Genomic DNA, 19,785 nt, shown 5'->3' on the forward strand with positions numbered 1-19,785 from the left:
TAGGTCTAATAACTTAAGGCTACAACAATCAGCATAACTGAAGCACAGAGTTTTTTTTTTTTTAATCAGACTGAACAAGACCCCTGATTTCTTGTGACTGAAGGTAATAATACTTAATGCAATAGGTGATTCTGACCCATTTACAAGACTGTTACTGTAGATACATTAGCACATTTTTTAATACAGTAACTATTCTTCTCAAGTACTTTTTAAAACCACCTACTAGGGTTTTTAAGAGCAAGTGCAAGGCAACTGGTTTATGTCCGACTTCACTGAAAATGCTGTGACAGGACTCAATAAAAAGCAGTATGGCTAGTAGTGTATAGCAATTCAGTTTTAAATTAAAATGTAATATATATATATTTTTTTTAATTTGGGATAGACAGACTTTCTGCAGACCAGTCATTAGTTTTGCCACCAAACTACATCATTTGAAGGGGAAAGCAGAGGATAAAGAACGCTCATCATTTACATTCCTATCATAACTCATAGGAGAGGGCATCTTGTCAGAATATGCTAGCCCTTTGTGTTCTTCATCAAACCTTCTGATGACTGGAATAGGGGCTGTGTCATTCTATAATTTTCTATGGCTTTCCCAGAAGATGATGATTCTGGGTCTGACCTTAAATGCTGCAGTCCTGAACACTAAACCAAAGTATGTCCGTGCTATACATTTTGCAGTCCATGAACATAGGTGACTCTTGACACCCAGCAGGCAGGCACCTGATCCCCAAACATCTACACCTCTTGACATCCAGGGGCAGACATCCACACCTTTAATAACAATGTGGGTACCCATTCAGGAATCTGCCCAACCAGTGCCTGGTCTCTGGATATCCTTACTAGGGCTATCAGAAAGGAAACAAACACTGGTGGTCTCTAAAGCCCAAATCAATACTGTGTGTGGTTATCTGAGAGCCTTCTAGAATATCTAAAACGTTCTGCTGATCTCTAGAGAAAGAAAAAAGAAAAAGTCAAGCCAGTCTCTTATTTAGTTACTCCCTAATGATGCTTCCAAGTGTTTCTTTTGGCTCAGCCAAGAGATGCCTCTAAGTGCCTACTTTTGCTATTCATGTTTAGGTTTTGGGAGGGTGGCCTAACGGTTAAGGTGTTTGCCTTACAAACACAAGCTGCAAGGTTTGAGTCTCACAAGGGATAACTGGCTAGGCTTAAAATGGCTCGCAAGGGCAATTAGCTTAGTACTAATCTATGAACCTATGAACCTATGTTAACTGTAAACTTGTATTTCAATAATGTGTATGTAACATATCTATCAAAAGCTGGTATGATGTTCAGTACAACTGCCAGTACTTCACTCTGTCTGCAACAGTTACAGAGATACCAAATGCTGTCTGTACACAGTTATAAAAATGGTCATACTTTTGGTATTTCTTTAAACACCTCAGCTGATCAACATGGCAGAAGTACTTGGCCTTATAGAATCTGTCATTACTAAATTAACACAAAAGCTGCTGACAGTAATTTACTGATGTTGAATGAGCTTGGAAACAGGGACTAACTGCATTATATCCATGCCTGGGAGACTATGATATTAAGACATACGTACACTGAACTCCATTTAATAAAAACACTTTAGTTAGAAAAAATAAGAAACTATGGGGTATTTCTTTAACTCCTTCCTGCATTGGAGTGGGGCATCTCTTGGGATGCAGCAAATGCAGAAGTACTTCAACTTTTTCTGAGGATTATCTTTTATCCTACGTTATAACTTAAAGCAATTATTTTTACAAAAACTATTGAGCAAAAGGCTTAAGCAAGGCATGAATTGTACTCTTGTACATCTGTGCTGCCCCCTAATGGACATAGTTTGGGACTGCAATCTTGTATGCAGCAAAATATTTAACCAATGAAGAAACTGGCCTTGGATCAAGAGCTCAACTACAGACATTTTCTCATGACAATAACTTAAGATGCAATTCAAAATAATTACTTTCTGTTGACAGACAAATACAGTTTGCAAGCTATGAGAACTTGGTCTTCTAAAACCAATGCTGATGGTCTACAAGATATTGTTGTAACTGCCGTAAGGCGGCCACTTGTCCCAGTTCCAGAACACAATTACCATGCAAAACAAGAACAGTTTATTATTTTTTTTAAACAGGAATAAATTTATTAAACATCTTAATTTAACAGGTTCTTTATTTCACAAACGTAAAATTTCCCCATGGCAGGCAATGCCATAATAACGTAATTCCAGGAGGTGAGTATTCAAGTACTTTTGAGTAAAAACATCTTATAGTCTCTAAACTTGTGTTTAGGGTTTTCAGCCAAGTCCATTTTTTAAAATACAACTTACAAACCGAACAAAGTTTAATCTTCATGGATATTAAATAACTTTGCTATTTCGTTGAGATCTGCATGATCTTCGCCATCTTTAATGATCTGTTGAAGCAAAAACATAACAATTAGGGAAGAAAAAAATTTCAAATGCAGTTCTTTAATATGCAAGCAGCATATATAGTGATGTCCTACGAAAATAAATAGTCTACTGAATAAACTGACAAATATTTGCAGTTGTTTTTTATTTACACTGCACAACATATGATCTCCATTACCTCTGCACAAATCAGAGGGAAATACAAATATGACTTACATGCCTACAGTTGCCTTTCTTTAGACATTTCTTGGGTTCTGATTGCTTAAAATATTTTACATAGTGAATTCACGTATGGATCCGCAGCCAGCTAGCTATGTGACATAAATGACTGTGCCACAAGCGGAGCAAGTTCAACTAATGGCTAAGGTGATTGTAAGAGCTGGCTGGGATGGATAAGAGTGAATGACCATTGCAAGCTCTCATACAGGAGTTAACAAGAAGGCACCTGCTTGCTATAATACAGAAACGCAGCATGAGCACTACATCCTAGGCAGTGGAGTTTGAGGTAGGTGAGCACCAGTAAAGCCACGGGCAATCTAGTGTGAGGATGAATGCTCCCCTCAGAGGAGGGACAGGATGAGCTGGGAGGAGCCATCAACTGGGTGAGAGCTGCTGCCAATGGGGAAAGAGTAGGCCGTCCCCATGACCAACAAGTTGGCCCACTCCCAACTACCTCACGCATGCTAGGGAACAGAAGGGCTTACAGAGGTTCCTGTCAGAGTGAATGGGCGAAAGGGCTCTCACCCAGAATGAATAGGCCAATTGGATGTCTGCAGTTAAGCCATCTGGTAAGGTCCAGCGGGTTGCAAAAAAAAAAAAGTTCACCTAGGACTCCTTCAGCAGAGTAAGCTATACATGGCCATTTCCCTTAAAATAATGACTGTAGATTCCATGGACTATAATAATCACAAAATGAAAAAAAAATATTTTGTCAAATTTTCACTTTCTAAAAAGTACTAATGCTCCTGCTTTACTCTAATTAGTATTACGTTACAATTTTTTCTACTCCAACATGGCCTGACAAGGAAAACATGATGAAACAAATCTTTTTTCAGATAGATATAATGACTACATTAGTTGCTCTATTAAGAGTAAGAATTTTTTTAAATGAAAAACTTCTCATGTCAGTCTGTCAGGTAAAGGTATCTTGGTTTCTTCCTTACATGCTCATGCTGCTGACTCAACTTGCGGTCTACAGGTGGGACACTGAGGGATGCCTCTTCATAGAGGACCATACCTGAATGCACTATTGAATTTCTTCTCCTCAGATGTCTCAATGTTTTGACCTATTTCTTGAGTCTGTGATTGTATACTTATGCTAGTTATGACCTCCCTGTCATTCCCTTCTATTTCTTTGTGTTGTTTTTGATCTAGTTGTTGTGTCTTTCGGCTTTTCCCGGTTAGGGGTCGCCACAGCGGAACTCCGGTCTGCCAATGATTGGCAGTAGATTTTTACATGCAGAGTTGCTGGCCCTGACGCACAACCTTCAACGAAGGTACGCCCATTCATGCATGTCTCCACACAGAACGCGCTCTAGCTGAGAATCGAACAGGACAACGTCTTACTGTGAGGCGACAACGCTACCACAGCACTGCCACCACAATCCTAGTAATGGCTTAAAATGTCCCCTCTCTCTTTTATTTACCACTTCTAACATCACGCCATTTATTAGTGAATTGGTGTATCTCCTCTTCTGAAACACGTCTTTCAGGCAATCACATTCATCTAGGAAACTTTCAAATTCAGATACCATTCGTGCAGCCCTTACATATTGACCTTTTAAAATACATCTTTCTTTTGCTTAAATGGATGAGAGCGACTAAAATGTAAAAAGCTGTTTGAATATGTTGGTTTTCGATAAATTTCAGCTTTAAACACCTTAGATATCTTTTATTAGCCTCACATCTAGGTATGGTATTTCATCAACCCCAACCGTATGTGTGAATCTAAGAAAAGGGGTACACCCAATTCAAATATTCTAAAAACTCAGGAAAAGTCTCACCTGACCCCTCCCAGTACAGCTTTTTACATTTTAGTAGCTCTCATCCATTACTAAATCAAAAATTCAATAGTGCATTCATCACAATTTTTAATAAAAGTAATAAGAATGTAGCTGACATCCTATTTAAAAAATGGGTGGTATTAGCTAATAATAGGGATACCATTAATATAGTAGGTGAACTACCTATTATTGTATATAAAATTGGCAGAACTATAAAAATTTTTTAGAAAATACAAATGTGAACCAGCAAAATGGCTACATGAAAAAATGTGTGACCTGCAATTATTGTTGTTACATGTATGAGGGTAGTTCATTTAACATCAACAATACCATAGAGAAGATTACCAGAAAAGGCGCATGCACAACAGAGAAAGTAGTATATTGGGCAGTTTGCACAAAATGCCCATGTTTTTATATAGGCAAAACAGAAAGGAAATTAAAAAGTAGAATTTACGAACATGTAAGAGATACAAGGAAAGTACAGTTGTGTACCTACCATAAATGTAGATGTTCAAGTGTATTCACTGTTGCAGTCATTACAATTGGGTTATCCTGCTGGCAGGCTACCCGCAGTCGGCCTGAATTCCAAAGTCCTGGTCTGGCGTCAGTTGCTGTCACCTCCTCCTTGACATCAGTGCGGCAGGGGTATAAAAGATGCAGCTGACGCCATTTTCTTCAGTTTTTCTTGCCCCAGATGTCAGGTGCCCCCAAAAGGGTAGGCTAATTTATGCCAATAAACATACATGCAGTAAAGTAAAACTCTACTTTCATCTACAAGCAAATACACCACATAGGTTGTATAGAATCGAGAAGTACAGATTAGACCCAGCAAAGGAAAGGGGGATGGTGGGTGAGTAACCTGGGTGGGTAACCTGGACTGCAACAGTGAATACACTCGAACATCTACATTTATGGTAGTTGTTGGTACACAACTGTACTATGTTCATCGTGTTTCACTGTTGCAGTCATTACAATTGGGTTGAATCCCAAAGCTATGGTTGGGTTGCTGGGGCTAAATAGGATTAGGAAAGGCAATGAGGCCCTGCAGAACTGCAGTGGCAAAGCCTGCTCTAGATTTAGAGTACAGAGGTAAGTGATAGTGCTTTGTAAAAGTGTGCACTGAACTCCAAGTTGCAGCCTCTAAGATGTCTTTGGTTGGTACTCCTCTGAGGAAGGCTGCTGAAGTGGCTGGTGCTCTGTTTGAATGTGGTCTAATGCCCTTAGGCACTGATTTGCCATGCTGTAAATAGCAGAAATGAATGCAGTGGCCTATCCATTTTGAAATAGTCTGCTTTGAGACAGCCTTCCCTTGTGATCCTGCAGCATATGCCACTAGAAGTTGCTCAGTTTTTCTGAAAGCTTTGGTTCTGTCCAAGTAGAAACGTATCTGCCTGTGAATGTCCAAAGAATGCAGAAGTCTCTCACCCTTATTCTGTGGGTTTGGATAAAAGGTAGGCAAATGAATTGTTTGGTTCAGGGCCACACTGGACACTACCTTAGGCATAAATGTTGGGTTTGTCCTCAGAGAAACCCTGTCCTGATGGAAAATGATAAAGGGTTCCACAGCCATGAGTGCCTGTAACTCTGAGACTCGTCTTGCAGAGGTTATTGCTAGGAGCAAAGCTGTTTTCCAAGATAAGAATTTTATACCAGCTGTAGAAGCTGGTTCAAAAGGAGGCAGTGTGAGTTTTTCCAAGACATAATTTAGGTCCCATGCAGGTATTGGTGCTCTCCTTGGGGGTCTTATGTTTTTGGCCCCTCTGAGGTACTGCTTTAGTAATGGATGAGAGAATAGAGGTGGTTCTGTATTGTAGTGAGCTGAAATGGCAGAGGCATGAATCTTAATAGAGGAAAAGGATAGGCCTTTGTTCAGCATCTCAGTTAAGTATTGTAAAATCTGAGGAATATTTGGTACAATTGTGTCAATTCCTTGTGCCTGGTTCCAAGCACAGAATCTCTTCTATTTTTCTGCATAAGATTTTCTGGTGCTAGGCCTCCTGAATAACATCCATCACTGCTTTAGACAAAGGCATGTTTTGAATGGTTACATTATCTGCCGTGCTGCCAGGTTTAAGGTCCTGAGTTGGCTGTGCAGGATCTGACTGTTTTGTTGTGTCAATAAGTGAGGAATTTGAGGCAATGTCCAGGCTGGGCACTGAGACAAGCTCATTAGGATTGAGTACCAGTGCTGGCGGGGCCAGTCTGGGGCAATCAGTATCATTTTTGGCTTCTCTTGTCAGACCTTTAGGAGTACCTTGGGGAGGAGAGGTAGTGGGGGGAAAGGCTTATACTGTTAGGTTTTTCCAGCTGAAAGACAGAGTCTCCATTTTCCATGCTAGCTTGTGATAAGTCCTTGTGCAGAATTTCTGTAGTTGGCAGTTGTGAGGCGAGGCAAAGAGGTATATGTCCAGGCATCCCCATTTCCTTGTTATCATGCTGAAGACTTGTGGATCAAATTTCCACTCGTGGGGATTCATTAAGTTTCTGCTTGGTTCGTCTGCCAGAGAATTTATCCTTCCTGGCAGGTATTGTGCTTGCAGATGTACTTGGTAAGTCAATGCTGTGTCCCACAAAGTCATGGCTAGTCTGCAGAGGGGGTAGGAATGTGTGCCTCCGTTCTTGTTTATGCACCACATGACTGTAGTATTGTCCGTCTTTATCAACAGTTGTCCTGGATGAAGTGGATCCTTGAAGGCTGTCAGGGCATTTTGAACAGCTAGCATCTCTTTTTAATTGATATGTAGACGCATTTGCCTTGCGGACCATGTGCCCTGAATACATCTTCCTGCCATATGGGCCCCCCAGGCATAATCTGATGCATTTGTTGTTAATGTCTGCCTGGCTGTGGGTAAAGTGAAAGGCTGTCCCTTGTTGTGGTGACAGGCCTCTGCCCACCATCGAAACTCCTGTTGCAGGCAGGGAATGAGGGTAATTATTGTTTCCAGGCTGTGGCAATGTTGAGTCCAAACATGTTTTAAATACCATTGTAGTTTCCTCATATGCAGTCTTGCATATGGAATTAGCAGTATGCAGGATACCATGAAGCCCAAAGCCTGCATATTTTTTTCTTGCAGATAACTGGGTCTTTGTTGCCAAGTTTTGAAATAAGTAGTCAGTTGTCTTTGTTTGTCTGGCGTGAGATAAGCCATCTGGGCAGTTGTATTTAAGCTTGCACCCAGGAATATTATCTCTTGTGAGGGTACTAGTTTTGATTTCTTTTCATTTACTGTGTACCCTAGGCATGTTAGTAATCTTTTTACAAATGCCAGATGCTGTAGTAGACTGTCTTTGTTCGCTGCTTGAATAAGGCAATCGTCCAAGTAAGGATAAATTTGTATCCCTCTTTGCCTGCAAAATGCAATTACTGGTGCCAGGCATTTTGTGAAGACCCTGGGCGCAGTAGATAAGCCAAAGGGCAGTGCAGAGAACTGGTAGTGCACTGAGCCAGCTATAAATCTGAGGTATCTTCTGCATGAAAGTCTGATTGGGACATGCAGGTATGCCTCTTTTAGGTCTAAAGTTATAAGCCATGTCTTCTTGCCCAGCATGGGCAGAAGCTGCTGCAGAGTCAACATTTTGAATTTCGGAATATCCAGAAATGTGTTTAGAATAGACATTTCTAGTATTGGTCTCCATGCATTGTCCTTTCTGGGCACCAAGATGAGTCTTGAGTAAAATCCTAGTCCCTGCTCTTGCTGTGGCACTCGCTGAATGGCCCTCATGTCCATGAGGGCTGAAACTTGTTTTTGAGCTTCTGCCCATTGATTGTGTGGCAGGTCTGGCATTCTGTTTGCCCTTGGCAGGGTGTGAAAATGGAACCTGTAGCCTTGAGAAACTATATTCAGGACCCATTTGTCCTGGGTGATCATGTGCCAATTTTGTGAAAAAAGTGCTAGTTTTCCCCCTAAAGGGGCTGCCAAAAGATAAGTGCTCAGTGCTGGCAGGGGAAAGTCATCGAGACTGTTTCCTGTATGGCTGTGATTTATCTTCTCCACTTTTGGAGGTAGAAGGCACCCCATTGTTTAGACCTGTATGAGCCCTGGGCAGTCTGTATCTGCCTCTTTGTGGCCTGTCTGACACTGGAAAGGACCAATTCTTTGCAGACCAGTTCATGCTAAATCTGGGAGGTTGTACCTGTAAGAAATCCTTGACTGTTTGCATAGATTTAGCTTTGTCCTCCATTTTCTTCAACACCTCTTCTGCTTTAACACCAAACAAGGTATCATGCTGTAATGGAGCATCTAATAATTTTGCTTTAACATGATCAGGCAGATTCTGTTCCTTTAACCAAGCATGCCTCCTAATGACAGAACCCGTAACAGCGGCCTTGCAGGAGGCCTCCAGAGAATCAAAACCACATTGCAAAGTATGCTTTCCCATTTGTTCAGCTGCATGCAATAAATCCTGCATTTCTTTGTTTTCTGCACATTCAGAATTTGTCAACATTTTCTGTTTTAGTAGTGACATAAGACATTGCTGATATTTAAATATATGAAATTGACAATTTAAGGCCCTTACAGCCAAAGTAGCAGAAGTGTAAATCTTTTTCCCCCATCTGCCCAGGGCCCTTGAATCCCTATCAGAGGGAATAGGGTTTTTTTGCAGTGGACACCTTGACCCCTTTGAGACCCTGAGAAATAGTTTCTGGGTCAGCAGCAGGGTTTCTATGAAGAAATTTATGTGAATCAGGAACCCTGTAGTATCTGTCTGGCTTAACAGAAGCTGGTCTTAAAGAGTCAGGAGTGAGACTGGACTCTATAAATACATCATCTACAATGTCTAAAACAGGAGGAATAGCAAGGGGCCTGTGCTGAGGTAGTAAAAGTAAATCTCTGAGCCTTTTCTTAGATTCTGAGTAATCTTGGCTTTCCCAATGAAAATGCTCCCTCATAGTATGCAGGGTCTCCCCAAAGGAATAATCTTCAGGAGGAAAGGCTGAAGGAATAGATTCTTCAGCATCAGAATCCTCATAAGGAGGAAGAGAGTATCCCTGTTCAGAAGAGGAATCAGAGGAAATGGAAACTTGATCTGAAGATTCATATTCTGTCTCTTGCCTAGGTCTCTTATCAGGAGGGGGATGGGAAGTAATTAGGTCTTCGGCCATTTTACGCATCTGTTTTGTAGGCATGGAGGCCTGTCCTGGTGAATGCTGTACTTGTTTCTTTGCCTTTAGAGGTGCTTTAGTCTTTGCCTTTGAAGCTGAAGTTGTTTTTACATATAACTGTGTAGGCCTGAAAACACCCTCAGAAGCCGATGCCTGCTCAGCGGCTCTGGACCCATCTGAGGGAATAGTTTCCGAGGGTCCAATACCTTGAGTATCCAGCGGCCTAGTCGGCTCCATGTGGGAGTCGGAAGCGGCCTGTGGCTTTGAGGTAGCAGGCGTCAGGGGCTGCGAAAGCGTCTCACTGAGAACCGGCAATTGGCCTAGCTGAAGCCTCGTCGGGTTTGGACCTCGGATGCCTGTCCTTTTCTTTGCGTTTTTTATAAATTCCAGTAGTCGGCTGTTCCGACGGCATTATATAATGAAATCTTCTGCCAAAATAATGAAATGCAAAATCGTTCCGACGCTTAATAGTGCGTTGGTTAAATCTAGCACAAAACCGACAATTAGCAACGTCGTGGTCAGGGCCTAGGCAAGGAATACAGTAAGAATGAAAATCCTTATGAGATATTTGCTTCCCACAAGAAATACAATTATTAACTTTTTCTGACATCGGTCTGGAGCAAGAAAAAAGTTTCCCCAACGGGGTACATAGCTTTAATGAAGACTTTGTATCTAAAATTCAAACTTGAAAATCTCAGGAGTCGGCCGACCGGCACTTGTGAACTGCTTTTGCTTCGGGCACCGCGTGACAAGAAAGACTGAAGAAAATGGCGTCGGCTGCATCTTTTATACCCCTGCTGAACTGACGTCAGGGAGGAGGCGACAGCAACCGACGCCAGACCAGGACTTTGGAATTCAGGCAGACTGCGGGTAGCCTGCCAGCAGGATAACCCAATTGTAATGACTGCAACAGTGAAACACGATGAACATCAAGAAAGAAACAAATGCCTTAGCCAGACATAACATTGAATGTCCTGACCATACTTTTAAATTTGGTATTTTGGAGACAATAAACCAGATATAAGGGGTGGGCCATGGGCATTAATATTAGAAAAACAAGAAGCCCTATGGCAATTAAGGATGCATTCCCTGCAATGGCCAGGATTAAATGACAGTTTCTCACTTGCATGTTTTTTAAAACTAAAAGCTCTGGAAAGATGAAAATTACTGAGAAATGTTTTAAGTGTATTATATTTTAAAAATAAAATTTAAATAGCTGTTTTAGTGAATGTTTTAGGGAATGTATTGTATTTTAGAGATGAGATAAAGTTTATTTATTATTTAAGATATATTTTACTAGCAGTGTAGAAAAAAAGGGGGGGGGGCGTGGTTTTTAGGATTGATTGTATGCCTATTTAGTATTTAAATGGTGTGATTTACTTTCTGCCTATTTAGTATTTAAATGAAGTGTGTTTTACTAACTGAATTACTTTGAAGAAGTTCCTGACTGAGCAGGGACGAAAGCTTGTGCATATACTTTGGAATAAATTGTTTGTACTTTGAATCTACTGGTGATATCATCCTTGTTTTTACTGCATCAGCTTCTCTCCAGCTCCGTGTGTGCCATTTTTTTGTTCATTAGTGGTTACTTTGCATTTTTTTCTGACCAAAAGAATGTATGTTGGTATATCTAACAAAATGGACTCCTGTGAGACAGCTATTATTAGGTTAAATCCTGAGCAGTAAATTACCAAAATTAAGAAGCTAAGAACAGCTGAAGGACCAACATTTAGAAGGTTAAAACATAAAGTATGGACATACTAAAGACAGTCTGATTCCTGAAATCCTGGTAGAGACAATAATACCTGGAGAAGATATGCACTGATAACATAATGGCAGCAGTGCAAAGTTCTGCCACGGAAACATCTTAAAACAAGCAATACAATCAGCTTTACCTCTAGTGAAGTTTTCTCTGATCACTGCTTTTTTTTAGTGGGTATTTTGCCATCTGATGGCAAGCAACACTCTGACTTTTCATTTGGGAACAACTTGCCTGGCAATAATGTGTTCTTCCTTCTATAATGCAAAGGACATGAGGAATTGTTCTATTTTTAAACTCATGCATACACTTCAGGTAAACACCCAGAGTTGAATGTATACATCCAGAATGTGATGAGCTCGTCCCGCTCTGCATTCTGCTCTAGTAATTACAAAACAGAGATAAACTGATTGGTTCACAGACAAATCACAGCAATGTTTGCAAGGAACAGAGATCTAAAAGACATCCAATCCTTGGAGAGATCTATAGAAACGCTTCCCTACACAGTAGAACCTGCAACACCAATGTGATATGAGCCGGTGTGATGGCTACTAGAAGGGCCAATTAGCAAGAAAAGAAATATTACTTCTATCAAACCTATAGGTTCAAAAGAGAGACAAGGAGGCCCATCATTCATGAAGTTCAAATCCTGTAAAGATGGGTTCCTCAAAGTAAAACAGATACACCGCTCCTTAAAGCAGCTGCCTGATAAATCAGTAATGGGCCAAAATCCTCCCCTCTTTCAAGCTGCAATGAGCAGACTGCAGACACACACACACACACACACACACACACACACACACACACACACACAGACTGTAAACTAATTGGGGCCTAACTCGTATAACTGCCTGAGATAACTCATAGTGACCTGTAAGCTGGCCAGCTTCTTTGAAGAATTTTGTGAAAGTGACTTCATTAAGGAGATTCAGGCTGTCAAGCTGACCAACTCAGGTGATATCTAGCACTTCTTCATACAAACGGAAAATGCTTCCCCCTTAGAAAAACAGATTTACCTGGAGGAATACTTCCTTACAGCCTCAATCACACATTACAGTTCTGAGGGGGGATCTGGTGTAATCAAAAGATCCAAAGAATTAGCCAGGCCCTCAGAACTACTGTCCCTACCAAGGACAAATGACCTGGTTACAAATGAAAAAGTCTGCTGTACAACTAGCAACCTCCTGAGGGCAGGAATCCATATCTTTCCTGGTGGTCATGGGGCAATGAGACCATTTTTTCTTCCCTTAACTTAAGTCTGGCTTTGTGTCAAAGAGGGATGGAGCCCTGACTGTGACCCAAGTGACCAGGGTTTAATCAGCAGCCCTACACTACAGCAGCCAGAAATGGACTCGCTTACTTCTTCTGGGGAGGGGGAGTGCACTTGGGGGCAGACATGGAGGAGGAATTTTCCTGGTGGAGATCACAGAAGCCACCTTTTACTCTATGGGAAGTGGGGAGGGGCCACATGAAAGGAAACACACCTTACAGAAGTTTGGGAATGTCCTTTGTAGACAGCCTACTGCACATCCCCCACCCTGCAGTGGTGAATGTGAGCTGGAAAATTAGGGTTGAAGAAAGCAGGAAAAGCACACACCATCCCTCATGGCTGAAGGATGGCTCCATCAGGTTGTGCTCGTCTTACGGATGGTGAACAAATGGGCTTACTGGCAAGAGGGGAGGCTAATGATTGGCAGGCAGCAGGGACAGAAAGAAAGAGAAAAAAAAAGAAAATCTGAAATGAGAACAGGGCGAATGGATCTCTTGTCATGTGATTAAGAATACATCCATTGTGAATACCCCCTTGCCTTGTTTAACTGAGCAGTCGGGGGGGAGGGAGTACAGCTGTATGAGTACAATCACCTTAAGAATAGAGTTCTGAGAGTATGCTCACCATAACTGTAGATATCTGAGTAAAGTTACTGCTATGGTATTATTCAGCATATATGGGAATTAACTGTGGGATGACATCTCCTTTTGATTTGATTTCGAGAGTTTTCAAAATCTTCCAGCATGGAGCTGGCCTTGTATTTTAACCCAGGATATAAAATGATGCATGGCTTAAAACAGAAAGTGGCTTATATCACAGTTCATTTTGTTCTGGATGGGTTGTAACAGTTTTAAATTTTGAGACTCGTACTATGAGTATCAGAATAGAGTTTGAATGTGTGAAAATGGGAATTTACATTTACTAAGTCCAATATTAGTTTCCTTTCCTTTGAAGAAACCTCACTTAAGTAGCTGGAGTTTGGGAGATTCAGTCCCAGTGCAAGGTGGGGGGGGGTCTTGCATCTTGCAAAATATAACTTTAAAGGAGAACAGTGATTTTTTTGTAATTCCAGGACTCAACATTATGGATCCTGGAATTACAACAGGGAGCCCGAGTGGACGACCTCAAGTCTTCATTCTGGAATGCCCTTGGGGCAGAAAACGACTTCCCTAATTTCAGAGCTTTTTGCATTAGGTTGCCTAAATGTTTAAAGAGTGGCATAATCAACAGGGTATTTTTTTGCTTTGTGATCTAGTAAGACTGCTAGCACTCTAAGTGGCTGATGGGTGGCCCATACCCAGGAGGAGACAACATCCTTCCATGTGCTGATTTGAGATAAGTGTCCCATCCTATCAGCAAAGCATCAGTCATGAGAAATTGTACAGATTCTGCTGCTGGAATGTAAACCCAGTGTGAGGCTTGGTATAATTCCAGAACACAGCAACATGGATCTGACACAAGGAAAGAGGAAAAAGTATAACAGTTCTACAAGGAAGCCCACACTTTACCTTGAGGACTGTAAATTGTGCTCCTCAGAGCACCTTAACTGCAATCCCTGAAACTGCAAAACTGCAAATGTGACTGCAGGGGAAATATCTTACATTTGAGAATGCAATAACTTAGGGAGTATTCCATCCACTCTGGGGTAGAGTGATGTCAGAGGAAGCATATGCAAGTAGCAATGGTATGAAAAGTGCAGGTGACAAAGCCCCCTTGCAAAAATGTGTTAAATACGTAACCGCAAGTTTCAGATTTCAACTTTTTTTTTTGTGAACATACAGTTAAATATTCTAAATGCTAGGATTCTTAGTATTAGGTCTCTTCCAACAAAAAGCCAGCTCTGCAACTGCTGCCATGTGTAGCACCCGACTCCCTCAAGAATACAAACACTACCATGAAAATCCCGGGAGCCAACAAACCCACAAGTTGCACAGGATCCAAGGTTGGACCATGTACTGTATTTCTCACCCAGGCCGCCAAGATGGCAACCTTTTGGTTTCTCTGAAAGGTTAAAAAAAAAAAAAATTGGCATCGAAAAGCACCCAGTTCTGACCACATAAATGCAACTGTTAGGCTGAAATAAATTTCTGTAAAAACTCTGAGACCTGTTAATACACTAAAACAGTGGGAAATATGGAAGTATGTTTACTTCCAAGTATTTATTCTGCATTACAAGCATATTACTTTCATCTTTATTTAAGGTGCAATATTTTTTTTTGCATGTGAAATCTGTTAAAATTAATAATAGCACAGATAAGGAGTTACACAACTGTCAAGCTTTGTAAACAATGCACAGTGGGGGATGGAGGTTACGTAGGCAAAATGCTCCAGCCAAACCATTTTTTCCCCAAACAACTATTAAATTTTCACATGACAAAGGCAATCTTACATTTCCATAAATGAAAAACATAGAAAATGATACCACTTTAGTGGCAGTTTATATCACAGACACCATTGAAACAACTGTAGCTGCAAACATTATACATCACTTATCCAGTCACTGTCAGTTAAACATTATATGGATTACTCAAATCCTGCCTCTTAAACCTCGTTCCTGCTTTGCATATATTGTTCCCACAATTCCCATTTTTTCCTATGTAGTTTGCTCCTTCCCTTTTCTAAAGATCCCAATTCCAGTTGTTTCATCTCTGTTACTATATTTATTGCTTCTAGTAAAGTTGGTTTAGACTTTGATTTCCATTTTCTAGTAATTGCTTTTTTGGCAGCCACTATAATTAGACTCAGTAAGGCTCTACTATGTCTAGGCAATTCCAATTCTTTAGCATAAATTAAAAAAAAAAAAAAAATTTCCCCAGTCAGTCCAAGCCGTTCAACTCAGCATCTCCGTCAGAGTGGTCTGCGGGGAATCCCTAAACAGCTCATTACACTCCAAAAAAATATTTTCCAGCTGCCTCTTTCTTGCTCGTCACACCTCCAACATTTGCTGTCCACCTGAGGAAAAATTCTTTGGAGTCTACTTGGGGTATAAAAATACTTCTGTAAACACTTCCAGGCAAAGATCCCAAATATTCTAGAGTTTGTTGCATAATTGTGAGATATACATATACCCCCCATTGTCTTTGTGAACTGCTTATCCAATCTCTCTTCCCAATCCTTTCTAAGCTCCTCTGATTCTTATAATTAACATGCAATATTTTATATGCCTTACTATTCCTTTTTTACAGCAGCTTCTGTTCTAGATTCTATTAAAAATGCTACCAGTGCTGGTCTTTCATTTAGGAGCTCCCTATTTCCAGCCAAACCATTCCTGAACCACAGTGGCTAACATTATTCTAGCTGAACAGGTCACAATTACTATAAAACAAGTCTAATAGATATCCTTAGTGTTAATTATAAAAAGGGCAATATTTAATAAAAAAGTTGAAATTTTAAGGGCACTCACTTCAGTTGTAATAATGTGTGAATCACAGCCTGTCCTGAGGAGATAAGTTGGTATCTATCCTGCTGAAGAAATGGCACCTCTAAAGCATAATACAAGTGTTCACTCCACACAAAAAATATGAGATGGGAGCATGGGCCTGCCAAGGTAGCTGGCCATACTGCCTTTTAATAAAACAGGGGAAGTGGGCCAGAGGAAGAAAAAAAACTAACACTCTGTAGGATGACAGCTTGTGATCCCAGTCTGTTGCTTTTAGTGACTTGTATCCATAGATGGACAAAGTAGTAAGAGTAATCAATTGGGGCTGGATGGTCAGAGAGAGACCAGGAGGGGGCATTAAAAAGCTATCTCTTGCCAAAACAGGCACAGTATTATTTCTCTCCATTTCGTACAGTTTCCTGAAATGCTGTTGTCAGAGTTAACAAATATCATGATTGTGCTGCAGTTCAAAGTCTGTTTGAGAAAGACCACAGTCAGTGGAGCCTTGTCTTACAAGTCAAAGCTAAAACATTCGAAAGATCAAGTCAGCACTGAAGTATGGGTCTTAAAGCAACATTTAATGTTGTGTTGTATTATAGCTATGGTGACAGGCATCATATAATATAAAAAATGGAGGTGTAATTTAATTTCCATAATGCAGTGTAGTGTTACCAAATGACCTAATTTGCTTTTACAACTGCAATCCTTAATTACTGCTCAGCAAGACTGACATTGAAGGCTTTGAAAAAGCACTCTGTAGAGACGCATTCTATCAATCAGCAGCTTTTCTTTGTAGAGTGGTGTATAAAGGATCAATTTACAGCACACAAAAGAACACAATACAATAACACTGACCTTTCTTGCAATAGGCATTCTGTTGAAAATATTCCATAAAACAATGCCAACAATCACTCTGTCGCGCATGTAGAAAACAACACCTTTCCCGTAGTCCTCTCCCTGCTCAGGAACATGTGGCCCTGATGAAGTACTAGATGGTATACTGACTTTAGATGCAGTGTCCTCTGTCTCACTTTCTGAGCGAATGCCTGTACCTGTAAGGATTCAACAGAAAACAGTTAGGTTTCCAGCCTTATCTGCTGCTACAAACTGTAACAATTTCTGCATTAATAAAATGTATGAGGTTCCTTTCGCTTTTAGTAAGAACACTTTACTTTGTATTAACACTGCAGCACGTTTACTTTATTTTATAAGTGAGTGTCACAGATGAACTACTGTGACAGGACTAGCCACCCGGCGATGTAAAACTTGGTTGGAGGTGATTGTCACTGCTGAAGTGACACCCTCACCCCATGTGCAAAAATGGAAAAAGGGGATGAGGACAGATGGATGGACTTCCACTTCATTTCAAGTCAACAGAACATCTCAGACAAATACAGTCACAGAAGTATCTTATAAGTTATAAAAAATGAGATCTTTCTGGCTGCTTCTGATTATATAACTCTGCATTTTTGAGTACTAACAAAATGGCATGAGGCTATACTGTTGTACATCCACTATTTACACAGATTATTCACTTTATAATTCTCATGCAGTTTGCCATGTAGAACTAGTCCACAGGAAAATGCCAACTCCAAGTCATAAGTGAAATGTGGACTATGGCTACAAAAGTGGTATTTTACTGTAGACTACCCAGAAAGCTTATCCACCACACATTCCCAGTCCTTAAAATGATGTGAATATGCCTTTGGTGTACCTTTTCAAACCCAGTTACCTTCCTATGACATCTTTTGGAAAGCTCATGAAGCGAGTTGCCACCTGTGGCAATAGGAGGCACTGCCAGCACAGCTAGCTGGAACTGTGTAAATAATTATATGTCATTTATGAATATCAAACTGATTTATATAAGATGTTTCTGTTACAAATGTATCAGAATTGTATGTCATGTGTATATCAAACTGATGAACATCGACATCTGTGCAGTGACAAGAGACCTGGTTCAATGCTTCAGAGAGCACCCCTGCATTACCAGGCTATAATTCCTAACACACCTTTCAGCCACCTAACCTGGACCGAAACACTAAAGGCAAAGGTGTGTCCACATTCATTAAGGATAGCCACACCCCCAGGTTAGTTACTCAACATAATGCATCCGAAATTATCCAAGTGCAACTAACACTGGGCAAGACTGCAGTCCAGGTTGTAGCTTGTTACAGATCACCCACCATGCCCCAGGCTTCCCACTCTTCATTTCTTAAGACACTGGAAAATATTAAGGTACAACCTAATACCTTAATTATGGGCGATTTCAACTACCCTATCATCAAATGGGAAAACTACTCGTGTACCAACTCATTCGCTCAACGTTTTCTGGAATTCATAAATTCCAACGCCTTGGATCAGCTTCTCCACACCGCCCCCATCAGGGGCAGCAATATCCTGGACCTGGTCATTACCAATATGGGTAACCAGTATTCCACTTCAGAGGTCAACTCCTCGCTGGTCAGATCCGACCACAAACTAATCACCCTAGACCTCCATATCCCACCTCCCCACCACCCATTAAGGAAATAACCATCAAAAACTACTGCCAACTTCATGCTTCTTAAGACAGAAGTGGCAAACTTCACGACACCCACGCAGACAGAAAATAGAGGTACAACTGCTGAATCTTACAGAAATGCATTGTATAAACGCATACACAAGTGCATGAATCATGCCATCCCCAATAGAACCAAGACGTTGTCCTCCAAAAAAAGGAAGCCAATCTGGTGGTCCCCTGCCATAAACAAACTCTACAACAGAAGGAAGAAGCTGTTGCAAAAAAAAGAGTAAAATCCCAAGATTGGAGGAACTCTCTGGTTAGCCTCAGCAAGAAGCTGAGATTCCTCCTAAAATCCTCCAAAGCCAGTTATGAAAATAAAATCGCCACTGATTCCAAAGACAACCACAAAGCATTCTACAGCTATGTCAAGAGTCTCAATGGCAACACTCAGATCTGCGCTGAGCTACAGCACAACAGCACTAAATATACAGAACCAACTGATATTGCCAACATCCTGGCAGGTAGATTTGGTGCTAACTCTACGCCCCTCTCACCCTTCAAAGGGCCCATCTTAATACCAGAAGAATGCAAAGCTCCTGTAATCGTGAATGAACAAGTAAAGACCGCACTCTCCAATGCCAAGAACACAGCATCCATGGGACCAGACAACATCCCAGGCTGCATACTGCATGAACTACAGAACGAACTGGGAACCCACCCAAGTACCATGTTCAATCATAGCCTCACCTCAGGCTTTGTGCCTAATGAATGGCGCACAGCAACGGTTATCCCACTCCACAAAGAGGGGTGCCACCACGGACCCCAGAAACTACCTCCCCATTAGCCTGACGAGCCTGATCTGCAAGACCACGGAACATAGCATCTTGGAGCTTATAAACAAAGGCATAGGTAAACCTCCAAACCCTGGACCCCATTCAATTTGAGTTTGTAAAAGGTAGATCATGTCTACTAAACCTGATTGACTTCTTTGAAGCAGTCACCAGAGCCGTAGACAAGGGCAAGGTAGTGCACCCAGCCTATCTTGACCTCGCCAAGGTTTTCAATACCATCCCCCACTCTGGAATTATAGATAAACTCACTAAACTAGGCATAAATCCCTATGTCACAAGATGGGTGGCCAACTGGTTCACTGGCAGAACCCACACAGTAAAGGTAGCCAACACCAAGTCCGACTTCAGACCAGTGACGAGTGGAATACCACAGGGTTTGGTCCTGGGTCCTCTCCTGTTCGGCATCTACTTATCTGAAGTGCAAACAACGCAGAAGGTCTTTGGCTAATAAAGTTTGCAGATGACTGCAAACTGGGAGCCATAACAGAATCACCTAATGATGTAGACATTCTACAAAA

General features: G+C 41.1%; 1 protein-coding gene across 4 annotated transcripts in view; it reads right to left on the reverse strand.

The window, feature by feature from the left end:
* Window positions 1-2,105: 2,105 nt before the first annotated feature.
* AIFM1 (apoptosis inducing factor mitochondria associated 1) overlaps window positions 2,106-19,785 on the reverse strand; it is a 774,257-nt gene continuing 756,577 nt past the window's right edge. For all 4 annotated transcript variants that reach the window (XM_044057008.1, XM_044057010.1, XM_044057009.1 and 1 more), the window contains 2 exons: window positions 16,769-16,965; window positions 2,106-2,403 (listed from right to left, as the gene is read on the reverse strand). In XM_044057008.1, coding sequence (XP_043912943.1) covers window positions 2,332-2,403; window positions 16,769-16,965 — 269 coding nt within the window. In that variant the 3' untranslated portion in view covers window positions 2,106-2,331. The remainder of the gene's footprint in view (window positions 2,404-16,768; window positions 16,966-19,785) is intronic.

The sequence above is a fragment of the Protopterus annectens genome, chromosome 15.part0, assembly GCF_019279795.1.
Source record: "Protopterus annectens isolate FY-2018-M chromosome 15.part0, PAN1.0, whole genome shotgun sequence".
NCBI lineage: Eukaryota > Metazoa > Chordata > Ceratodontiformes > Protopteridae > Protopterus > Protopterus annectens.